At 43.7% G+C, this 23285-nt stretch overlaps 1 protein-coding gene across 1 annotated transcript; it reads right to left on the bottom strand.

Moving 5' to 3' along the window:
* Window positions 1–851: 851 nt before the first annotated feature.
* Window positions 852–3853, bottom strand: B3GALT5 (beta-1,3-galactosyltransferase 5). Its single transcript, XM_008497206.2, has 2 exons — window positions 3716–3853; window positions 852–3278 (listed from the first exon to the last, which is right to left on the bottom strand). The coding sequence occupies exons 1-2, from the start codon at window positions 3806–3808 to the stop codon at window positions 2322–2324; spliced, it is 1050 nt and encodes a 349-aa protein (XP_008495428.2). The 5' UTR covers window positions 3809–3853; the 3' UTR covers window positions 852–2321.
* Window positions 3854–23285: the final 19432 nt, after the last annotated feature.

The following is a 23285-nucleotide window of genomic DNA, read 5'->3' as shown; positions in this document are numbered from 1 at the left end:
AGAGGTGGAAGTGAGACCCACAGGGGACTGCAGAATTATTTCTATGAGAACAAGGAGAGGTCAGAATGAACATTAGGCTGCACTGTGCTGTCCCAGCTCACAGACCCTCTATGCCACAAAAAGAGGGAACTAAGAGAAGCCAGGAAGCATTCCTTTATGCTCAACATTTTTTCAATAAATTAAAGCAATTTACCCAAACTTGTTCCTTGGGTAAAGTGACAGTAAATGGCAAAAGACATTTCTGCAGGTTACATGAAAAGAATAGTGATTAAAATACTGTTGCTAGACTTTATCATCTCACCAACCACACCTACTGAAGGCAACAGAAAAAGCAGATGTGCTACAGCAGTGCTTTGAGTCGAAGGGCAGAGATACAGCTGCAAAACGGGGATGTGAGGTGAAGAGATTCTCTTCAAAGTGGAGCTGGGGTTCCCACTCCCCAGCACAGGTACATTAGAGGGAAAGGTTCATCTGGTCCCGGACCATCTGGATATGGATAGCCATATCCCTGCAAACGCCATATACACATCTGTTTTCTGAATAGAAAACTTAAAATAAAGATTATTCTTCTACCAAACCAATAAATATTCTTTCATCATCAGTTGTCAAAAATAAGTACATGAGCTCAGGTTACTCAACAACAGAGGAAAATAAATAATATACTATTACCCTTATTAAATGCTTTTCAGGACGAGGGATATTCCTTCTGAAAATATTTACCCTGATTTTTTGACACAGTCAAGTAAGAAGAGACATTTTGATAGTCCTCAGAAACTTCAATAAAAATAAAATAAAAAGAAAAATAAATAACCCCAAAGTGATTAAATATATTTCCTTACCTTTCTTCCACCTTTTTTATCACATTCAGTATACAGCCCCATCCCCAAGGACCTGCCTTGCTATTCCCACATAGTATCTGGCCATGGTTCCCCTCAATTGGCCTTATCCTGAACCCACCTGTCATCACCAGGGCCTGGCTATCACTGGCTTGACCTCACACCTGCCTATCAACATAATAATGCCTTATCACTCTTGGCTGGACCTGGACACTATCTGTGGGTCTGTCCTCCTTCCTCACGTGGGTATGTGAGGCTGAGCCCCGCTGGATGTTGGATCCCCTCAGCTCGTGGCTCAGCTTTCCCTAGGGAGCAGCTACACCTTTTCTTCTCTCTGGAAAAAAACCTTTTGTACATAGTACAGGCATTCAATACTTCTTTGCTTGTAAAACTGACCTTTTATCTGACTAGAATAAATCAAGTAGGAGTATTGAATAAGGCGTGATTTTATGAACCTTCTCCCTTCCCATATCCCAAGTGTATTTTTCACAGCATCTACTGTAAAGACTCAATTCCATATCTCTGACACTTACAAATAATCTCAGGGATTTCATGAGTCTTTGATTGGCAATGAAATAAGAAATGAGGCTCCTAGCCTGAGTTTTCCCACTGGGTCTTGTTAAAAAAAAAAGCCACTGACTTCTCCCTTGCACAGGTAATAGCTCCTTGCAGGGAAAAATGTCTAAATCAGATGTACCGTTTATCTGGGTAAGTTTAGCTTAGGCTTTGCAAACCATTTACAGTGGCTTTCTAGCAACCAGAGTGAGACATAAATGTAAAAGATGTCTCTGGAGTCTATTTTAATAAAAAAACCAGGACACTCTCCACTGAGCATGGATCTGGCCCTAGCACAAAATATTTTCAGCAGGAGGCACAAATAGCGAGACAGATGCTGTAACATTACACATCCACCAGATGACCTGCGGTACCTAAGGGTGTTCCAAGAGTGCTGTATGGGCAGATTCCTCCGTATCTACAAAAAAATTGGTCTAGACTGAAGGAGGGATCTGTGCCAGTACGCAGTTCTTCCCACATGGAGGTGGCTGCTAGGGCAGGGCTGTGCTTCCCTATGCCAGGAGAGGAAGGTCCTGACAGCTACAAACACCTTTTCTGAAATGCCTGCACAGATGGATGCAAATGCAGTGATCTATCAAGGAGGACCAGAAAGAGGGTGCAAATTTTCTTTCCTGAACAGAAGTACTTTGACTTTTAGTTTGGCACTGCAGTCCTGTAGCAGTTTGGAGAGCAAGTCCTACATCTTTCAGAAAAGAATACTCGTAACTTTTGTAGAGAAGGGAGGCAAACAGGTGGGAGGGAGCTGGAGAGAAAGAGATTTGCATGGTTTTGGGCAGAAATGAAGATTAAAATAAGCATTAAAAACTATTTAACATGATGGATTTAGAGTTAATTGGGAATTTTGCTAGAGTTAAGAGCAACCCTGTAAATGTGGAGCATTTCAGTTTGTTAATTTGAGCAGGGAAGGTGCTAGAGCACTTCTCCCTGATTTTCTGTCACTAAGTGATTCCAGTAGTTCAGCTGCTCAGATGGTTCTACTTCATGGCACATCACGATTTTCTTAATGCGAGCAAGAGGGAACCTAATTCTTTCTGGAAAAAAGGTCTGCTCTGAATGAAGCTCCTCCAGCTGAATTTTTAATTTGGCAAGGCACAGTCCTATGAATACATCCTCCAGTTTAATGAATGGAACACTCTCTGAAACATTATAAATCTGACTAGCAACATCAGTGGATAAAACATAGCCAGTCCCAGAACAAAAAGGAGGGTAGGTCTTTCCTGGATACTCTTCTCTACTCACGTACCACTTACTCTCTCTTTTCCGTATGGGGTTCTCCCGTAGTTTTAAAAAGCCTGTGAATAACCTAGTGGTCCTCTTTTTCCTCAGAAGCAGCTCAGTGAGGTAAAAAACATTAACAAACACATCCGTGTCAGTTTTCATTATAAAACTGGACTGGTAACAAAATCTGTGAATCCATTCAATTCCCATCATGGTCTTCAAAGTCAAATTGTAGTATGTGTCTGTAAAATTCTTTTGAATAATGTCTTTGTACTTTTGGCTTTCAGCAGCAATCTCAGCCTGCTGGCTGATGTCCTCAGTGCTTCCCAGGAGGAAATATGTCACCAGGCGCTTGCCGGCAACTGTCCTCTCCTTCCCCCAGGTTTGCCTGATGGCCATCCTGGCATCAACGTGGTGGTGTGAGGATGCCACAAGCACAACAAGGAAAGGAGGGTTGATGTGGCAGTCTATATCCGGGAGCTGCGAGAAGTTTCCTCCAATTCTCCTAAAAGTCTCATTGGAGAATATGTAATCTTGGCTGTTTCCACAGAATATACAAGATTCGGTCAAATTGTGGTAAAAAACACAGAAGCTAGCAAAGGTGAGCCCTAGAAGGCAAAGAAAGAGCTTGAATTTTCTGAAATCCATCTGAAAGAAAAAAAGAAGGAACAGCACATTAATATATACACACACATATATATATATATGGTTCCTTTCAGCGCTGCATGCCAAAATCCCTGCATAGGGATTTTAAGCCAGGTCATCTCTAATTGAAAGCTACTTATTTTGGACAAATCACCCACAAAGATTTTTGTTAGTATTATTCCTGTTGGATGTTCTGCTGTCAGGCAAGTTCACACTTGTGCTTACTTGAATCTGCCCCCCGAGCCAGTATATCCTCAGAAATTCACACAAGCCTGTCCACTGATACCAGGTTACCCTTGGCTGATGCTTCAGCCTTCCTCCCCATTTTCAGCATCTTAAAAACTATGATTTAGACCCACCAGGGTTCTCAAAAGCCAGAGAGTGGAAAAGCAGCAGATTTGTGCCCATGCCAGAAAAACAGCAATAGGTTTTTTAAATACCAGGTTTCTCCATTTGCTTGAACAGTGCTTGTGTCCCAAAGCCAGCAAGTGCTGTACAACTGGTAGACTCAGCCAGGTTCCTCCCATCTTCATCTTTTTTGTGTCCTGTAGTAAGCCTTGCACTGACTGCTCTTGATATTTTTGCTGCCCTGAGTCACATATTTGATGTTGGGTCAGCTGCTCAGAAAAAAAGATAAAAGAAAAAAGAAAAAACAGTGGGTCAGATTATTTGGAGGTTTCACATTCTGCAGAGTGTAGGTAACTCACTGGGGTACCCCCCTCTCCTTTTTAGGTGAAAGAAATCCAAGCAATAAGAACCATGTTAATTTGTTCAGTTTTGTAGCAGATTGATGTGCTGACCATCTGGTTACAAATCTAGAATAAATTTTAAGAGAGAGAGAAAAAAACTATCAAACCAAACCCAAAAAGGTCACAGTGCCAAAAGAAGTCACATATCTGCATATATTAACCTGAAGAGAAGAGTATAATGCTTCAGTTACTCATTCCATTAACCCGTAAGCCCCTCAGCTACTATTTTAGAGCACTAGGACATGGATATTTTCACAAGGGGGAAGGACGTTATTTCTGCTTCCCTCATTCTTAACAAAGGATTGAATCTGGCTTCCCATCTAAAAATACAGCAAACCAAGTCTGCAATCCCAAGAGCTGTAGATTTCATGGCAATTCTCTCTCTGCCTTCCTCCCAACAATGTTCTGCCTTGACTCCCCTAAACCACAGTAGTGCTCTCCTTTTGCTCAAATTTCCCTTTCTGAGCAATGAAAAGGTTCTGCATTGAAGGATTAAGTTCTTTTTAAAGGTCAAACGTGTTCCTGGGACCAAATCCACCTCATTTTACCTACAAGGATAGTAGCATTAACCTCAGTTGGTGTTCTCAAATCATGAAACAAGTAGAACTGAAGTCCTGGCTTACTGAAATTCCTGCCACAGTGAAATACATTTTTGCAAAGATTCCCTGAAGTATTGCTTGAAAATATTTCAGAGTTCATATTCCCTCTGCCACTTATATTTAAATTAACTTTATCTTTAAATAGAGTATTTCTCAGGTCTGCTTTTTTTGGATGTATAGCTCATGGTAGTCTTGAGATACTCTTTAAAATTGCTTTAATTGAATACATACATAAAATTGTGTGAGAATACATATATGCATACATATATATACATACAATTTCCATAAAAATCTACTCTGCAACTTTTCTCGTGTTCTTCAGTGGCCTGGGAGAAAGCACACAAATAATCTGAAAATAGAGTTTTCAGGAAAGGATGATGACCTGAGATTAACAACAGAGCTGCAGAAGAGGTTTCTCCTGTCAACAGCTCTCCCAAGATCACCCAGTTCCAACCCCCCTGCATGGGCAGGGACACCTCCCACCAGACCAAGTTGTTCACGGTTCCATCCAACCTGGCCTTGAACACTGCCAGGGAGGGGGCAGCCACGGCTTCCCCAGGCAACCTGTGCCAATGTCTCACCACCTCCATACTAAAAAAATACTTCCCAATATCCAAACTGAATTACCTCTTATCCTATCACTTCATGCCCTCATAAAAAGTCCCTCCTGTAGGGACTTCCCTGTAGGCCCTGTTCAGGTACTGAAGTCTGCTTATAAGGTCTCCCTGGAGCCTTCTCTTCTCCAGGCTGAAAAACCCCAAATCTCTCAGCCACAGGAGAGCTGCTCCAGCCCTCTGATCATCTTCATGTCCCTCCTCTGGACTTGCTCCAACAGCCCCATATCCTTCTTGTCTTGGGGACTCCAGAACTCAACATAGTACTCCAAGTGGGGTCTCATGAGCACAAAGTGGAAGGGGAGATTCACCTCTTTGGCCACTTCTTTTGTGCAGCCCAGGATGCAGTTTGTTGCATGCACACATTGCCAGCTCATGTTGAGGTTTTCATCAACCAACAACACTGAGCCTTATTTTCTTAGGGCTTTTCTCAATCCATTCTCTACCCAACCTCTAATTGTGCTTGGGATTGCCCTGACCCATGGCCTTGCACTTGGCTTTGTTGAACTTCATGAGGTTGGCATGGGCCCACCTCTCAAGTCTGTCAAGGTCCCTCTGGATGACATCCCTTCCCTCCAGCGTGTCAGCCACACCACACACCTTGGGGTCATCTGCAAACTTGATGAGAGTACACTCAATTCCTCTGTCCTCGTCAACAACAGAAATGCTAATCACATTTTTTAACTTATTTAGTTCTTATTTGTTTCTGGGTTTGGACTCTGGTAACAGATCTAAAAAGAATCAGAAAAGTCCCTGTTCTGGAGTGCTGGGAGAGCAGCCTCCTGACATGTTCTGGGATGTATTTACTATAACTGCTCATCCAGAGCCAAACTGTCTTTCTTTTTCAGTCCACGTATGAAGCATCATACCTTAAACAGATATATAAAAACATACACACACGCCTGGGCAATGCAAATGTTTGTAAATTTATGTAAAATGTAAAATGAGTTTTATAAATTTTGCAAATTGCAGATGTATCATTTCACAGCAGATCCCTGCCTATCACCAGTGGGTAGCCAGTGGCCTTGATAAGAGCTGCCTACTTCCCAGAGCAGTCTCATTTGCTTCTGATTGTGTCTGAGCTGGAAAATACTAGCTTTTGCCATTGCTTTAATCCCCAAAAGCAAATCTGGGTTTATCTGGAACTGGTAGGAATAGTGTTCTCTTTTTCTCACTGTGATCCCCAGCCCTTCAGAACTATGGAAGCCCTCGGACCATGTGCAGTGGTCTCTCAGCCTCCTTGGCCACTTGGGACCTTGATCCGTCTTCTGTTTCAAACCCACTCTCTCCCTCTTTCACTGTCCATTACTCTTTCCCCTGTACAGCACCAGTTGCCCAAACTCCCCTCTCCAGGTAAACTCAGCAAACACTTGGGAGTTCACACTGGTGTCTCATCTGACAGCCCTACCTTTCATTTTTCCCCCTTGGCACTCAAGAAAGAAATAGTTGCCCTGGATGCCTTGAGGCCATAAGGAGCCTCAATCTGCAGCAGGGAGCCACAGGTGGCTCTTGGAAAAGATACATTTGCACAGGTACAGGCTTGGTGTCCCAAGCTTGGCAACACCTTACAAAGCTGGCATTTACTAAAGGAGCACCAAGGGAAAGGCTGACAGAGAGATGACCAGCTTCCTCTCACTGAGACCAGTTTTATTTTAAAGCCATCTATTTCATTCTTATTTTCAGGTGAATAGGGAAAATTTTGAAAGTTAAAACCATTTTATATTAACACAGACAGGTTGGTTCCTTGGAATTAAATCACCCTGATATCGTCTCCTTGTGCCCGGGATGCTGAACTGCCATCCCCCTCACCCCACAAAACCAAATTTAGATTCCTGGCTGAAGCAAATGCTCTGTCTCCCCTGAGAGGACTGCCATACGTGAAGAACACATGGAGAAAAAAAGGCTTCTGTTAGGTTTCAACAGGAGAGCATTGCTGTGACTGCGTTTAGCAAAGCAGTCACCATGACACCTGAAGTAACTTGCTCTACAGCAGAGAAAGGAACACGGGCTATGTGTGATGAGGCCTGTGGTTTCTAAATTAGCTGTCACTTTATTTTTCCTCCTTTGCCTGCATCTGACAAAAAAAATACAGCCTGTGTTTCAACACTCCAGTCTTCATGTATCTCCACGGAACAGTACTGGAGATGTTAATGTGAAGGGAATAATAAGTCTGCAGAAGGTGGTCCAGAAAGAAATAGAGACTCACTAGCAATCAATCTCTTATCTATAAATAATTTTGAAGAGCATCCAATATTTTTTCATCAAAACAAATCTTTCCAGTTTTATAGAAAATCCTTTTACGTGATGTTATGCTTGATTTTCCTCTCCGATCTGAGTCAGAAATTGCAGTTTGTAATTACTTCAAAGCTTTTTCCACCTCCAGTTGTTTCAAATGCAAAATGCTTTATGTAGGGTATTGACAATAAAATTACCTGCTTCGTGTCCTAGAGAGGGGTTGTTTTAAACTGCCTGGTATGGTGTCTCATGGCTCTGCCCAGATCCAAACAAGGTTTGCACAGAAGTCTGGGCCCTAAGCAAGGTGGGCTACAGGAGCCTGCAGCCTGGTGCTCCTCTCACACACACCTGAAACGAACACGGCAAGACAACGGGAAGGCAATCAGGGTCAGTGATCCAAATCCGTGCAAAAGCAGCCCTTTCCTTGGAAAGTACCTGGGGTAAGCAGATTAGCTCTAGGGTCTCTCTATTCACACCATTGACCCTTGTGCAACTCCCCAGTGTTGCACAGTGACAGGACCATGGTAACTCCTGTGATGAAGCTTAGTTATCCCATCAAAATTAATCTGACACCTCTTTTAGGTCTCTTAATGAGTATAATTATCTAAATGGCACCAAGAGATCAAGACTATATGACATGTAGATCAAGAAAAGCAATCTGGCCCAAGGCAGGGAGAGGTAAGTAGGCCTAGAGTCCCCCTGAGAAATAGATTCAAAATATCACTTTAAAGAAATAAAGTTTTCTTAATTTTTCTGGGGCAAAGTCACAGTCATGCCACTGAGTCCAGTGGAGGATCAGTGCTGGCTTTGCATGGAGATCGCCCACAGGAGCCAGGGAATGACCCCAACTTCAAATGACTGAAGTGCTTTTGATTATCTGCAGGAGTCCTGGCTTTGTAAACAGAGACACCAGGGCTGTGCCAAGGCAGACCCAAAAGCAGAGACATGATTTAAGTGCAGAAACAGGAATTAGAACCTTCAGAAATGGCACAATAAGTCAGCAGTGATATTCCTATTTTCCTTTCCTAATGATGGAAAGTAACGTGCTCTGGTGTAAGTACCATCAGTATCTGCTAACTTTTGATTTTCCACAGAATAAAGTAATCTCTAAATTGTTTTCTCAGAAACTCAGCAGGACACGAAGGGGAACTAAACATGCATACATAATAAGAAAATGTCAAGTGCAGCTAAAAACATTTACTTTTTCCTAAAAGCAAGTGTTTCAGGACTGCCAGACCTTGCCAAGAACAGCAGCACCCACTCAGGTCCCACACAGGACTACCAGAAAGGGTGGTGGTGAACCTGTGCTTGACATAAAGGGTTGCAGAGGGACAGACTACCCTGCCCTGTCCCCTGGGAGCACTGGCTGCCTCCTCACACCCCGTGCCCTGGGTGGCAGCATCCCACGGAGCATCTCGAGCTGGAGGTGAAGTTTCCAACCCAAAGCACTGCACATGAGCAGCCACCAAGGCTGAATGTCCCTTTCCTGGCACTTTAAAATGCCACTTTTCAGAGGTAAGCTTTTACTGCGACATCTATTAAAGCTGTTCTTACCCAAACCAAATGTCAAGACTGGCAGACAAGCAGGTCTTGAAGAATGTACAGGGCAAGGAAAAAGCTTTTTCTGCCAGTCCTGCTGAAAGACTGACAGAAAACCGAAAACCTTTTCCTTCTGCTACCTCTCATCCTCTTCTATCAGGATTGTCTCTCCTTGTCAGTCTGTCAGTGAAACAAAGCAAGAAATTGTTCCTCTGCTTCATGTATGCCAGTTTCTATCATTTAAGCACCGAGTTGCTAGGCACTTTATTTACAGCAAACTCCTCTTCCTTCTTTTTTTTTCCTTTTTTTTTTTTTTTTTTTTCTTTTTTTGTTTTTTCTTTCTTTTATTGCAATGCTGCTTGGGAGAGGGGGAGGGTTAGCTTTTCCAGCTCCTCCTCAGGTACCTCCACACTAACCCTGGGCTGATATAATGGGGTGTGCATAGGCAGAGGGGATCTGAGGGATGGGTGCTTTTGATGCTTAAAATACATCTCTGGCTCTCCAGAAAGGCCACAGTGCTTTATGGCCAAGGAACTGGCTCTGAAGAGCAGGTGAGCCATTTGTCCATGATCACAGACCCAAGGCAGAAGTCCTCATCTCCAAACCCTAAATGAAAATTAGACAACAGGTATGAAAGGAGCATTGTTTGATCTTGAAAATCCTACCATGCTGCCTGGCTTATGCTCTGTCATTATATTAGTAATACCCATTTAGCTGATTGAGTATGTAACTTTGACAGCAGACTGAATCTTCTTTGTAGAAGGTTGGACTGGATCTATATCCAGATATCTATATCACTTTGGAATTCAATATGGAAAGAAAAAAATTTGAAAAAAAAAAAAAAGACGAAGAGTAGAACTGAGTAAAGTCTTGAATTTGATAGTTCTAGGGGAAAAATTATATTAGAGTGATGTGTTAAACTCTAGATTAATATTAATCCTAATAAAATTACATACATATATACATTGTGCAGATGCATACAAATATATGCATATAACTGTATTGTTTTTAGCAGCATGACCAACACAGCCTAAACAATGGTACAGTTATAATAAACAAAGAAACTTTTTTCCCAGCAATCAAAGAAAAAACATGACGGAAAAAAAAATTAAAATACACAAATATTGGTTAAAATACTGGTTAAAACTCAGTAACTAAGTAAGAGTCCCTGAAAGTTTCACCTCCATGCCTCTGATCTCCTCTCATTGTACTATGGGAGGTACAGTTCCAAGGATGCCATATGTAACTCTTTAACCTTATTTCTTCAGAGGAAAATTTCCACCATTTCCTTCTCCAAATCATGCTTCTGTATGCACTTTCTCTACCACAGTGCAAGCATAAGCGTATATACATAAACTTAACACATTTCAGAGGATAGGAGGAGTTTTCCATGCAACATTCACCCATTAAAAAGTGTATCTTTACTATTACAAGAGAAAGAAAAAACAGCCACGGATATCATCCACTTGAAAAGATCATCTTTCCAGTTCAGATACAAAAAGTCAGCTCAGGTGTAGAGATTTCCATTAATAAAATAGTTGCCTCTGAGCACTAAAATGTTCTGCCTCTCAGAATTCCCAGACAACTAATGCCTAAAGGAGAACAAAGACCACAGCAAGAATATTCTCGGAGTTGGAAGGTATTTGTGGCACAGGAATCCTCTGAATTAGAGGCTGCATCTTCCTCTTTATTTAAAAAATCATCAAGAGCCATTAGCTCTCGATGCAGGTTGATCCCATCCATCCATCCATGACAACTCATTCATTCGGAAAAGCCCAAGAACATTCTCAGAACAAAATGCAGTTTTTCTCTCAAAACCAGCAAGAAATTTGGCAGGAAATGGAATTGCACCCATAATGTCACGAGAAAGAAGTGCTGCATCTGAAGAGTCTGAAAGAAATGTACTTCCAGGGACTTTAGCCAAGTTAGGAAAGCTTACTTCTATTTTAAAATATGATTTTTATTTTCTAAGCTGCCTGCAAAATTCTCTTGTTGAATGCTGGCCCTAAAAATCCCACCAAAATGTCAATTGGAATATTTAGTAAGGCCAGGTTCCTCTTCCAGGAAGGAAAAAGTTGTTGCAGTGGAAATTGCAATATGGGCCAGAGGTCCGTATTAGGCAGAGGTCAGATAATCAATACAGAGAAACTGTGTAGGACAGCTATTGCAGTCCAGCCCCCATTGCAGGTGTTTTTTCACCTTTTTTAGGAGCAACTTCAGAAAGTTTTGACTTAACCCACTTTCACAGGTGATCCAAACACAGCTGGCAGGCAACCAGCAAAGAGGCCTCCTCTTTCTGACAGGCAGAGAAAACAGAAGTGCCCCTAGGGCACTCCCTCCTTGTTCTCCCAGCAGGACCTTCTTGGTAGTCATTTCTTCCACATATTCAGCTTAAAAGTTCTCTCTTTCTGTCTCTGTCTTTCCTCCACTCCCTGTATACCAAACAGCCCTTTCTGGGTTTCACTTCAGTGCTATTAGATTCACTTCTTATAGCGTTCCTTCTATTCCTACAATATCCCCATCTGCCATTTATAACTGATGCTCACAAGCACATTTAACTTTTTTTTAAGGATTGCCCCATGAATCAGCAATTTCACCATATTTACTGTTTTACCTGCTACATTTACTGTTTTACCTGCTGTATTCCAAACTCCAGATCTCACCAAGTACAAGCAGCTGTCCACAATGAGCTGAATTAGAGCGACCTTACCTCATACAAACCTATGTCACTCATTGTGCTGAACAGCAACAAAATCCAGCTCACAGACAACCTCTTCATAAACAAACAAAGCTATGAGGAAAAATTCTTCTTTAAAATCAAAAAAGTCAATGATAGGACTCTAAAAGCCTGGTTCTCTGAGCTATAGAAGCAAAAAGTTCTTCAAAAACAGTATGTATCTGTCTGTGTTTCTTGTACACTTATTTACAACTAGTGCTGCATGGGTTTTTTTTCATCTTAATGAAAAAGAAAAATAAACCTGAAAATGGTATTTGAGACATGATGGGGTCTTGCTCTTCTGCCTCAGAAGCAGTATCAAGACACATAAAGTAAGAAGTAAAAGAGCACTGCAGAGAAGAGATAGTTATGCAGATTGTTAAGAAAAGTTCAAAACATGGAAGATGGCCAATAAAGACATTCAATGTCACTCAAATCTTTCATAATAGAGTGCTGCAAAGCCATACCAATATCACCACAGGTTGGGGACTTGTCAAAATACTACCTTTTAGACATGGGTTTGTTTATTTTTTTTTTCCTGATTTTAAGCTGAGGCAGCACTTGCACGGACTGGGTGAGCCTGGTGCTTGTGCTGCTCTGTGCCCTTTTGTTTCATGGTGGCTCTTGGCACAGTCATTTTTTAGTGTTCAGAGCTTTATGCTTGACCTATCAACACAACAGCACTACTAAGTCTTTCAATTCACATTTCTATTAAAGAAGTAATCTGGTACTTCTGGAAGATAGCATTCCTGGGCACCATGCAGCTTCCACCCAGGGCAGAGACAGCCCAGGGAAAGGCACCCAGGCTCCCCACACCGCCCCAGCCCTGTGCCAAATGCTCACCATGAGGGATGGTGTCCAGCTCCTCTTTCGATTACCAAGGCAGAGGCAGAAAGCAGAGTAACAGAGACCCGACTGTGAGGCCCTCATGCTGGCAAATCCTTTGTAAAGAACTACTTGGCTTTAAGAGTGCTGATTATACTCAGTAATGATTGCCGGATCAGGCCCAAAGGCGTTTTTTTTTTTTTTTTTTTTTTTTTTTTTTTTTTTTTTTTCTGATATTTTTTTTTATTTATTTACTTACCTGCGTACCTCATCCATCCTCTTTTTAAGCGTTTCATTCAAGGTGTCAGCAAACACGCAGGGCAGCACGGAACACATTGCTCTCTGGTTTTGTCCTGTGTGGTTCACAGTCTGTCAAATGGTTCCCCCTCGTTAAAGCACACACTAAATCCCCTCTATTACCTACTACTATTTCCTTGCCACCAAACCAGTGTGCCCCTCATTCCAATTAGCCTGATGCACCTCATCACCTGCCTTACCAGAGGGGGAGATTTACCCTCCAGAGCCCCCAGCAGAACCCCAGGCTGCCATGGGGCCACTCGGCACAAGCCCGCGACCTCCCCAGACCGGGAGCTCCAGACTTTGATTCCCATCTTGGAAAAAAAGGGGTTGGACCTGCCATCCCTCCTTGTCTGCCTCTCCTAACCCGGCCACCACGGCTGGCACCAGTTTTCAGAAAGTCGGTGACATCGGCTCCAAAGGTGCTTTCCGTGGGCGAACGGGCCGCCCCTCCCAGGGTGATACCTGCAAGTTGGAGCTGGGGGAAGGAACGGGAACCTCCTCAGCTCTCACCTCAGGCTCCTGTAACCCATCCTCCGGCGGCTCTGGCCGTGCTGAGCGGGAGATGCGGCGAGGGGGCGGGATGCCCTTCCCTTACCGGGAGGCTCCGGCTACACTTTGGGAAGTCTCCCCTGCTCCTCCCCACGCAGCCCAGCGGTGCATGATCGCCGGTGTCTCCGCGGCGAGAAGCGGGAGAAGGCAGAGATGCGGCTGCGGTAACCTGAGCTCCCCGACTGTCTTTTCCCCTCTCTCTCTCTCTCTCTCCTCCCTTTCTCTCCCTCCCTTTCCCTGCCTCCCTCCCTCCCTCTCTCTCTCCCGTAGATAGCAGAACAGCAGCACCGCTGCAGCTCCATCGGCGGGGAGGGGAAAGTTAGAACTCTATGCGAATGTTTTTATTTTGCATATTTGGGATGCGAAGGGTGGGGGGGCGAAAGTCGATGGCTCTTCCCAGGGGTGGGAGTGGTGCTCACGGAGCTGGAAATTGTGTCAGAGAAGAGCCAGCCCCTTTCCCAGCGCTGGGAAAGTTCGGCTCCGCGCTCCCAATTAGAGCTGCACTGCCTTGATTTGCACAGCGAGAGAGAAAGACTGCATTGAGTCCTGGGATTTTCCCTGATGAGGAATGACAACCTGGTGAAAAGGGCAAAGGGAAGCAAACAGTATCCCGTGCACCCTCGGGCAGCAGCATCGGCGGGGTGGAAGCACCCCATTTCCAATCCTCACTCTCTGCTCTGTTATTCCATCACCCCTCTTCTAGGATCCCCACGTTGGTTTGACCCTCCACAACTTTAATGTTCAGAAGAGTGCTCCGGCCCCTTTGCTCTAGCGCTGGGCTTCATCTGGGCAGGTTATTCTGTCTCTTTCCAGGGACACTTAAAACACTTCTTGGTGTAAGTGGAGAAGAGCAACATGTTTAAATTTTGTGTATATGCAAACTGTCCCCTAGTCACTGCAGTCAACGATAGAAAGTTTCACATGGCAATTACTGAAGTAAATGGCCTCAGGGAAACACAGTTCTCTCCTAAGGGCTGCAAGCTCAAACAGAAAACAATACTTCCGAACAAATTTTATGGATAAAGCAGTCCATTTAGTAGGCACACATGCGCTAACAATTCAGGGAGTCTGAATTTCTAGCAAGAAATATTTCGTTTGATTTGTCATTGTAATTTTTGAAACAGGTTGTTCTAGCACAGCATAGAAAACAAGAGACAAATCAATCACTGTGGGCTGCTGGCAGCTCTTTTTCTCCTCCCTCTCCCCTCTCCAAGGCTAGAGATGGATAGATGCAGTGAAGGAAACATAAAAAATGTTGTTTGCTTGTTCCACTTTGCAGGAGAAATACAAGTAAGAGAGGTTCAAATACAATTCCAGATTTGCTGCCGAGTGCTCCAAAAACCATGGGGGTGTGTGTATTTTTTTTTGTTCGGTTTTTTGTTGTTCTTATGTTTTTTGTGGGTTTTCTTGAGGCATAAGAAAAAAAAAAAGCCAAACCCCAGTAGAGTTTAAGGAGAAAACATTATCTAAGACATTTAGAATGCCTGTTGGTCCCCCTGCATGCATGACTATGTTTTTTGTGTTCCAAATTCTTCAAAAAAAAAAAGCTTTCCTTTAGATTTGGGAAACTGCTAAGGCTTTCTCTGTCACAGGCTGACCTACAAAGTCCACAAGATAGCAGAAACAACAACAACAACAAAAAAAAACTGCTGCAAGCAAATTTCCTGTCCTCCTCCTGGACATGGGACATTTTCCAATGAAATGGAAAATGCCAACCTGGTCTAGTGGAAAGCACCCCTGTCCATGTCAGGAGGGTTGAAAGTTGATGATTTTTACTGTCCCTTTCAACCCAAACCACTCTATGAGTCTAAGAAAATGGGAAACCAACAGAGAGCTGGGGCTCACACCTGCACCCGCTCAGCTGCTGAGCATCACAGCATCCACCACTCCAGGGCAGTCCTAGCTAAGGACCACACTGAAATGAGGATGGATTGCTGTTTCATATCAAACCTGCTTCCACCCCCTTCAGCTATGCCAGGAAAAGGTGACTGCTCCCAGCTTGCTCGGCGAGTGTCAGCAGTTTGCTTTTCCACAGTTCTTAGCCTGCCCAGCTGCCACTAAAGCAAGAGAGACTGGAGGGCATTCAGTCTCTGGGAGAACTCCACACTGAAAAGGACACATTGCTCATGGAGATTACTCAGGATAAGTTCTGGGAGGGGCAGAAGAGAAAGGAAAACAAACTCTGAAATAGCTAGCATTTCTGCTGGGGTAAAAAAAAAAAATTAAAAATCTACTTCTCAGTACCTCTGATTCAGGATTGGGGTTGATGTGTAAGTCCACCTCTATTCCAGCAAAACATTTAAGCAGAGTAATGTAAACATATGCCTACGTTACATTAGCAGTGAATTTCAGTCAACATATGTCTACATGAAGTCAGGCCACAAAGAGTGAGTCAGGGCCTAAATCGGTGTTGCAGTGAAACTAAAATAATCTAAGCCTTATCTAAATGCACACAGCTTTAACCTGTCACATTAAATGAATATAATATTCTTAAACTATAATCTTTCTGTTCCCTAAGTTAACAAAGGCTAGATCAAATTAAAAAAAAAGAGAGAACATAGATTCTGCTTATCTTGCTGAGAATGAGGTGGGGCTCACAAAGGGGAATATTTGCCTTCAACCAAGGGTAATTTCTGCCTTCCAAACGAGTCACCCCCAAACCCAGCTCCCTCACCTCCCCCATCCATATTGTTCCTTCCTCCTTCTAGCAGAAAACTGACAGCTTGAAGCCCTGATTGCGTTGGTGGCTCTATATTGTCATTTCCCCTGACATGCATTTCCCCTCCTCATGGTGCTTGGACGTGGCCTTGCCAAGTGACAGTTCATATTTCCACAGAAAAGCTTGTTCAGGCATAAGGCAGGCAGAGATAAGGTCAGATTGCCAACACCCATCAAAAGATGTCATTGTTTGGCTTGGGTTTAAGTTTGCTGCATTTTGTTTGCAAGCACTATAAAAAACGTGAATAAGAACTTTGTCCTTGGATTTTTTCTGAATGCGTGTGCTGATAAGACAGGTGTGAGGGAAAGTGGGGGAGCTCTTGCAGCTGAAGAGTGTGATTTACAACCTGCATACTTGGTGCAGGTACAGAATGTTTTAAGGACTTTATTACCTGATAATAGTGGAAGTTCCAAGGCTGTTCACTCTAATGCAAAATTAAATCAAATTTGCATATAGAAATTTTCAAGATATTTCTATACTGATTTTCAGATTTATTTCAATCAAGAGGAGGACTTCTGTTGAAATAATAGCATCTTCCCATCAACAGGCACAGTTCAGGCTGTAAAGGCATTAGTAGCAGTGAAGATTATTATGAGCAAAACAGTAACCATCAAAACCTACCTCTAGTGTAGCAAAATGGTTTCTACCCTCAGATTTACAGCATTATAATTCTACTGATGCAAAACCATATCTTTGGCAGGCAGTGCCATTGGTAAACTAGACACCCCAGATACCTCAGGACGTGTGAAGCTTTATCTGTATGACAGACCCCTGCTAAGGGAAAGGTGGCAATAGTGTGCAATTGTAAAAAAACATGTAAAGTTCTACAATTACCTGTGCAAGCAAGGCTTAAATACCTCTCAGCATCAGCAGCTGATGAATAATAACAAGTGATGGCCAGTGTTGTGTACTGGTACAGACAGCCCCTGTACCAGTCAATGCTCCTGGGGATGTTTTGCACCCTTCTTTAATGCCCTGGAGCACAGAAGGGTTTTTCCTGCTGACCTGCACCCACCCTGTGTCCTATATTTCCTGCCTTACCCTGCCCAAACTTACCCCACCCCACCCCACCCCACCCCACCCCATCCCACCCTACCCTACTCTACCCTACCCTACCCTACCCTACCCTACCCTACCCTACCCTACCCTACCCTACCCTACCCTACCCTACCCTACCCTACCCACTTGTCTGTTGTGCTTAACTAAATCAGCAATTGACTGAAGTCATGTGTAGATGAACTTTGTGGCATTTTTTCAATCTAGACACTCTGGTCTAACCACTTCCTAAAGAGCAAAAGAAGCTGAATTTACTTCTCTTTATATCTCATTTCCAGTTGCTTCTGCAGAGGCTCTGGTGGGTACAGCTGCTCCTGGGTGCAGTCTTGCGTGGTGGCACATGGAGAAGGTTGGGACAGTGACAGGGATGGGGTCAGGGTGGCAGGAGACTTTTTTCACCCTCGGCAGGGTTGGGTTCAGCTCTACAGAAGCAACAGCACTACAGGTCTGATGCACACCACTGGAAATCAAAAGTATTAGCTTCATTTCAGTGGAAGTTCACAGAAAACAAGACTCCCACGCACACTTAATGTGATGATGAGTGTTATTCAGTTGCTTCATCTTCTTTTGTACAGCAGCTTGAACCTAATTGGTGAACCTGAGTTGTAGCACACCAAGTCCTAACATGAAGCCAGTTATGAAAATATTGGAGACCAAACACACACAAACCTAACAAATGATTTCCCATTTGGAAGGAAAAATCTTAAGCTGCTCATAGTTATTCACACCCTAACTTTGCATTTATGAATAAAGCTAATCAGGAAAAGGACATTAAAAAGTCAGTTAATGGAACTGCTTGAATACACTGATTGGGCTTTAAAAGCTTCTTTAATTGATCTTCACAAAGGATATGGTGTTCTTAATATTAGTTTTGTTTATGCATGCCTAATAGCAGCTTCTACACAGCATTCTTGTATTAGGTAAATAAAATTTCATTCAGAGGTACAAAGTGTTCTGATTTTCTTTCATGTACTTCACTGCTGATTTTTTGCTAGCTAAGCCAAACTCTTACAGCCTAATTATTTCTGCTTAGGACTACAAATAGGCTTTGCAAAGTGAGAAGAACAACTTCAGTGAGTCCAGGAATGCCTCCACTCCCTACTGAAGCTGTGAATTTATTCCCTAACTAATCACAGCACCTCTAACTCAATTCAAAACCTGAGATGTACAGACAGCAAGTTTTCATTTCAGCCTATATTAAATCTACCATCTACCCTCAAGCTGTTTTTTTTTTTTATCATTCTGGTCACTATTATTCCCCATGCTAATTACTAGCAGAGCCTGAAGCAATCCGTCTGCTGAGGAAAGCTGGCTCAGCACCTTATGGTGCTGTGTCCTAGGGCTGGGAGCAGAAATGTGCCCAGAGCAACCTGTTCCAGCTTTGCTTCTTCCTCAGACAGCTGACCCTGTGGGCAGGATGGATGGTGTTTGTGCCTGGCTGGGGGCACAACTGGGACCAACCCACAGCCCCGTTTGTATCTGGCACCCAGAAACACATCTGTGCCTGGGTTACAGACACCCCTCTGCAGCCTGTGTTTCCTTGGGGGAACACAGATCTGCAGCAGGTATCACCCTCTCACCTGCACGCGGTGAGGTTTGGCTAAATGCGAGCTTATATTTCAGAGAGGAATCCCACCTTGACTTTGGGACTGTGATGGACACAAAACCTCTTTGCTTCTACTGATATGATTCCCAAATAGCTAACCATTCACACTGTAGGGTGTTTTGCCTTATTTCTTCCTATGTTTTTTTGCTGTCCTGCCAAGGGAATTGTCTCGTCCCTCTGCCAGCAGATGCAGACTTCCATCGAGATGCCTTTTTAGTTTCTTCTGAATAAGGTGCCCCAAAATTTCCCTGTAGCCATCTTAAATTGTTAGCAGATGAAGACAAGAGCCTTGCATCTTCTGCACTGACACAGCAGAGGGGGAGGTCTTGTTCAATGATCCAGATGATAGGATTGAGTACTTTGGCAGTGAGCGGGTGGGAGTGTTGGTCTGCTCAGGGGTAGGAAGGCTCTGAGAGGGGCCTGAACAGGCTGGATCAGGGGGCAAAGGCCAATAATATGAGTCTTATCAAGGCCAAGTGCCAGGTTCTGAACTTTGATCACAACAACAACATGCAATGCTGCAGGCCTGGGGAGGAGTGGCTGCAAAGCTGCCAAGCAGCTAAGGACCTGGGGGTGCTGGTTGATAACCAGTTGAATATGAGCCAGCAGTGTGCCCAGGTGGCCAAGAAAGTCAACAGCATCCTGGCTTGCATCATGAATAGTGTGGCCAGCAGAAGGAAAGTGATCCTGCCCCTGTATTCAGCACTGGTGAGGCTGCACCTCAAGTACTGTGTTCAGTTCTGGGCCCCTCACTACAAAAATGACATTGAGTTGCTGGAGCAAGTTCAGAGAAGGGCACCCAGGCTGGTGAAGACTCTGGAGAACAAGTCCTTTGAGGAGAGGCTGAGGAATTGTGAATCTTAAGTTTGGAGAAGGGGAGGTTGAGAGGAGACCTCATTGCTCTCTACAACTACCTGAAAAGAGGTTGTTGGGAGGTGGTTGTTGGCCTCTTCTCTCAAGTAAATAATGATAGGACTAAAAGAAATGGCCTGAAGTTGCACCAGGGAAGGTTTAGACTAGATATTAGGAAGAATTTCTTTACTGAGGGAGTAGTTAGGTGTTGTAATGGGATGCACAGGGAGTCACCATCCCTAGAGATATTTAAAATCATGTAGATGAGGCACTTCAGGACATGCTCTAGTGGTCATGGTGATACAGATACTGATAAATATATTATTTATTTGATTGGGGTGGGGAGATTTATGGTTGAACATTGTGATTTTAGAGGTTTTTACCAACCATGACAAACCTGAGATCCTGGATGCTCACCATGATGCAGAGACTTGGAGCACTGGAGTTTTCCTTGCTGCTGCTGTGAGGACTCTAGCTGTAACCTCCATCAACACAGTGCTGCATTTGTCTGCTAGGCTCTTTCCAACTTGTCCAGGTTTCTTCCTGAAGATGGTGAAGCTGTTTTACTATCACAAGCATGAGGTGAGCCCTGACTCCACGTTGCTCTCAGCCCTCCCTGCCCTTCAAGGATGAATCCATCACTGACAGCTGATGTGCTATGGGTTTTGGCTACCAGAATTCTACATCCTTGCTGGCCTCACAGCTGGCTGGGGCTCAAAGGTTTGGCCTACAAAGATGACCTACATAGAGCAGCCAGCTCCCTCCTCTGTCCCCCCCTTACAAGGCTGAGATCTGAGCTGATTACATCCCCCATTTGCCAGGCTTTTTTCCACCCTGTGGGCTCCATTAACTCTTCCCATCACTTCCACTTTCCTTGCTGAGCATGAAACTATATTCTGACAGAGTGTTAATGACAGAAGCTTACCACTGGTGCTCTCAAGTGCCACCAGACCTTCCCACATCTCTCCATCTTGAGGTCGGGCTTCAAGAGGCTTTAGCTTAGCTTGTTTGAATAAATAGTGCAGGTTATAAAATACTGAAGCCCTCAGAAAGGTCCAGCACAGCCTCTCCCTCACTGCCTGTGGCAAAACAGATCCCCTCTGGAAGGAGCCTTTGCCATATCTCTGTGGGGAGAAGCTCAAGGGGCAGGAGCTGGAAACAATGTAGGGTCACCATGTCATTCCTGGGAACCAGCAAGCCCCAGAGCACCCCAGAAATGTCCTCTGTCTCAGCAGGCACCTGGCACTGCCTTAAGACAATGATGATAATTAAATCACATGCTCCAGGGTTTCTGCCTGCAAGAATAAGGAAAGTACATTTTCCAGCCCCTGCCCATTGCACAATTAACTGGAAGTATCAGAGGCTTTTCATTTGTTTGTGTTTTTTTGTCTTGTCCCCCATTTTGAAGAAGAAAGGGAAAAGGAGAAGGCGTAGGAGAAGGAGAAGGAGAAGGAAAAGGAAAAGGAAAAGGAAAAGGAAAAGGAAAAGGAAAAGAGGAATTGTTCATGTTTTCATGCTTTCATGTCCCTTCAGAAAGTGTTTTTTCCCACCTAACCTGGTGGCCTAACCTGGGGGCAGATCTTGCATCTCTTTGCCTCCTGAAGGAACAGCCCCACCCAGACAAGGATGTGATCCCCAGGAAATAATGACTGAAAACCAGTTTAATGTAACTCCCACTCCTTCCCATCCATCCTCATCTGCCTGTGAATGTTTTCTCAGTGCTGATTGATCTGGGAGCTGTTACCTGTTATATAGCTTGAGATGAAGGTTTAGATGGAGTTTGATTGCACTGCCAGGAAATCATTCGTATAGTTACGATCTGACAAATGGATTCCTCTGAGCTGCTGAGTTTAATGTGGGGTTTTTTTAAATTTTATTAGCATTTTCCTGTTCTGGGCTGGTGACAGATCAAAAGCAAAGGGGAAGGTATCCAAAAAACATACTTTTGATCAAAAAAAGGGTTGTCAACCCAGAAGTTTCAGGTCATTTGGTTTTAAACAAAGTCCACGAAATGTAAAAAACAAAGCATTGTATTCTACAGTTTTTGTCTCTTCTCTGCATTTTAAAGAAACACCAGTATGTCTCAGAGGGAAAACAGTTTCCAAGACACTTCCATCATGTCTAGAAATCTTGCAGAATGCTTCTCCCCAGAGCATCAGCAAAGGAGAGATCTGGAGCAGCCAAGTTTGCCACGGAGTGCTCAACCCAGGTGCCACCTGTGCGTGGCCAATGAGGACCAGGGCAAGGGATGGCAATGCGCCACCCATCACATGCCCACAGCAGGGCTGCACCCACCTCAGTGGTACCAGGGCTGGTAGATGCACTACTGGGAGCAGTGGGTGGTCAGTCTTGCAAGAGCAGTCCTCAGCACCAGCCTGGAAGGACAGACGAGCATATCTCATGGGCAATTGCCCACTCTGCCCTGCAAATGTCCTTCTGGGTCCTGCATAGAGCTAGCAAAGGTATAGAATGTTGTTAGACAGTTTGAAGCTCACTGGAACACCAGGTGTGATGTTAAACACTCACACAGATGAAGAATGGGCACCTCAGCACATGGCTTTGACTCCCTCCTGGGGCTGCTTATTGCTGCTGTGATGGAGAGCCTGATTCCACCAGGATACATCAGGCTGCACCTGCCAGCAGAACTTCATCAATGCAAGAGAAACTAAATCCAAGCCAGATTTAATTTTTCAGACTTTTTTTCTGTTTTCCAGCTGCTGCTGCTGAAGGCTGCATCATTACACATGTGTCATGATTGATACAGGCTGTGGCTCTAACGTGGTCCTATGGTTTCCAAAGAAACATCTGGGCCACTATGGCACCAGTAGGAATAGCTTCTATGCTGGTTTTTTCTGGGGCAGAAGGCTCTGAAACCAGCTGAATACAACATGCTAATCTGCTGTCAGGCATGGCATTGGTATAAAATGAGAGGGAAGGAAAACCTGTTGCCATATTACCTTCAAAGAAACTGGAAATTCAAAAAAGTTCCCCTCAAAGCTCAGCAGAATTTAAATTCATTTTAACATCATTCCTCTTTGAAATGTTTCTGTTTGGTTTCAAGATGATTTCCAAGAAGTGAAAAATGCTTTCACAGAAGAAGAAAAGGCCATTCAGTGAACATTTGTTTCTTTAAAAACCCGGAACTGATGTATAATGCATTGTCATGTCAGCTTCTGAAATAAAATTATAATTATTTTACTTTTTTTTTTTTTTTTTAAGGGAAGCCCTGTTTATCAAGTATGGTTCTCCATCCACTATCCTACAGCCATGCTCTATTACACTACATTCTGTTACCTGAGAGTATTATTTGCAGGAATTTAGTAAACTGAGAAAACCCGCTGGCTCCACAAGTATTTACCAATGCCTTTTAAATATTTATACTTTATAAAATGTGGAGCTTTTGTTTAACGTTAGGTTTTTGGGTGGGCTGTTTTGAGGTGGTTTTTTTCAGATGAATGACAGTGAATTTTGGTAGTAGCCAGATGTTCATCTTCCCCATGATTTCCAGGATGAATTAGATAATTCACACTTTGTGTCTTCCATCTGGACAGCTTCCAGCTGGACTTCTTTGTTGCTCAAGAGCTTGTCTGGCACATAAGGAGGAGAACTGATGGATGAGGACCCAACCTGAAGAGCAGGGGGTGCGACTCT

Source organism: Calypte anna, chromosome 1 (assembly GCF_003957555.1).
Source record: "Calypte anna isolate BGI_N300 chromosome 1, bCalAnn1_v1.p, whole genome shotgun sequence".
Taxonomy (NCBI): Eukaryota; Metazoa; Chordata; class Aves; order Apodiformes; family Trochilidae; genus Calypte; species Calypte anna.
Note: the sequence above shows the minus strand (reverse complement) of the source record. Positions and strands in the feature narration are given on the sequence as shown.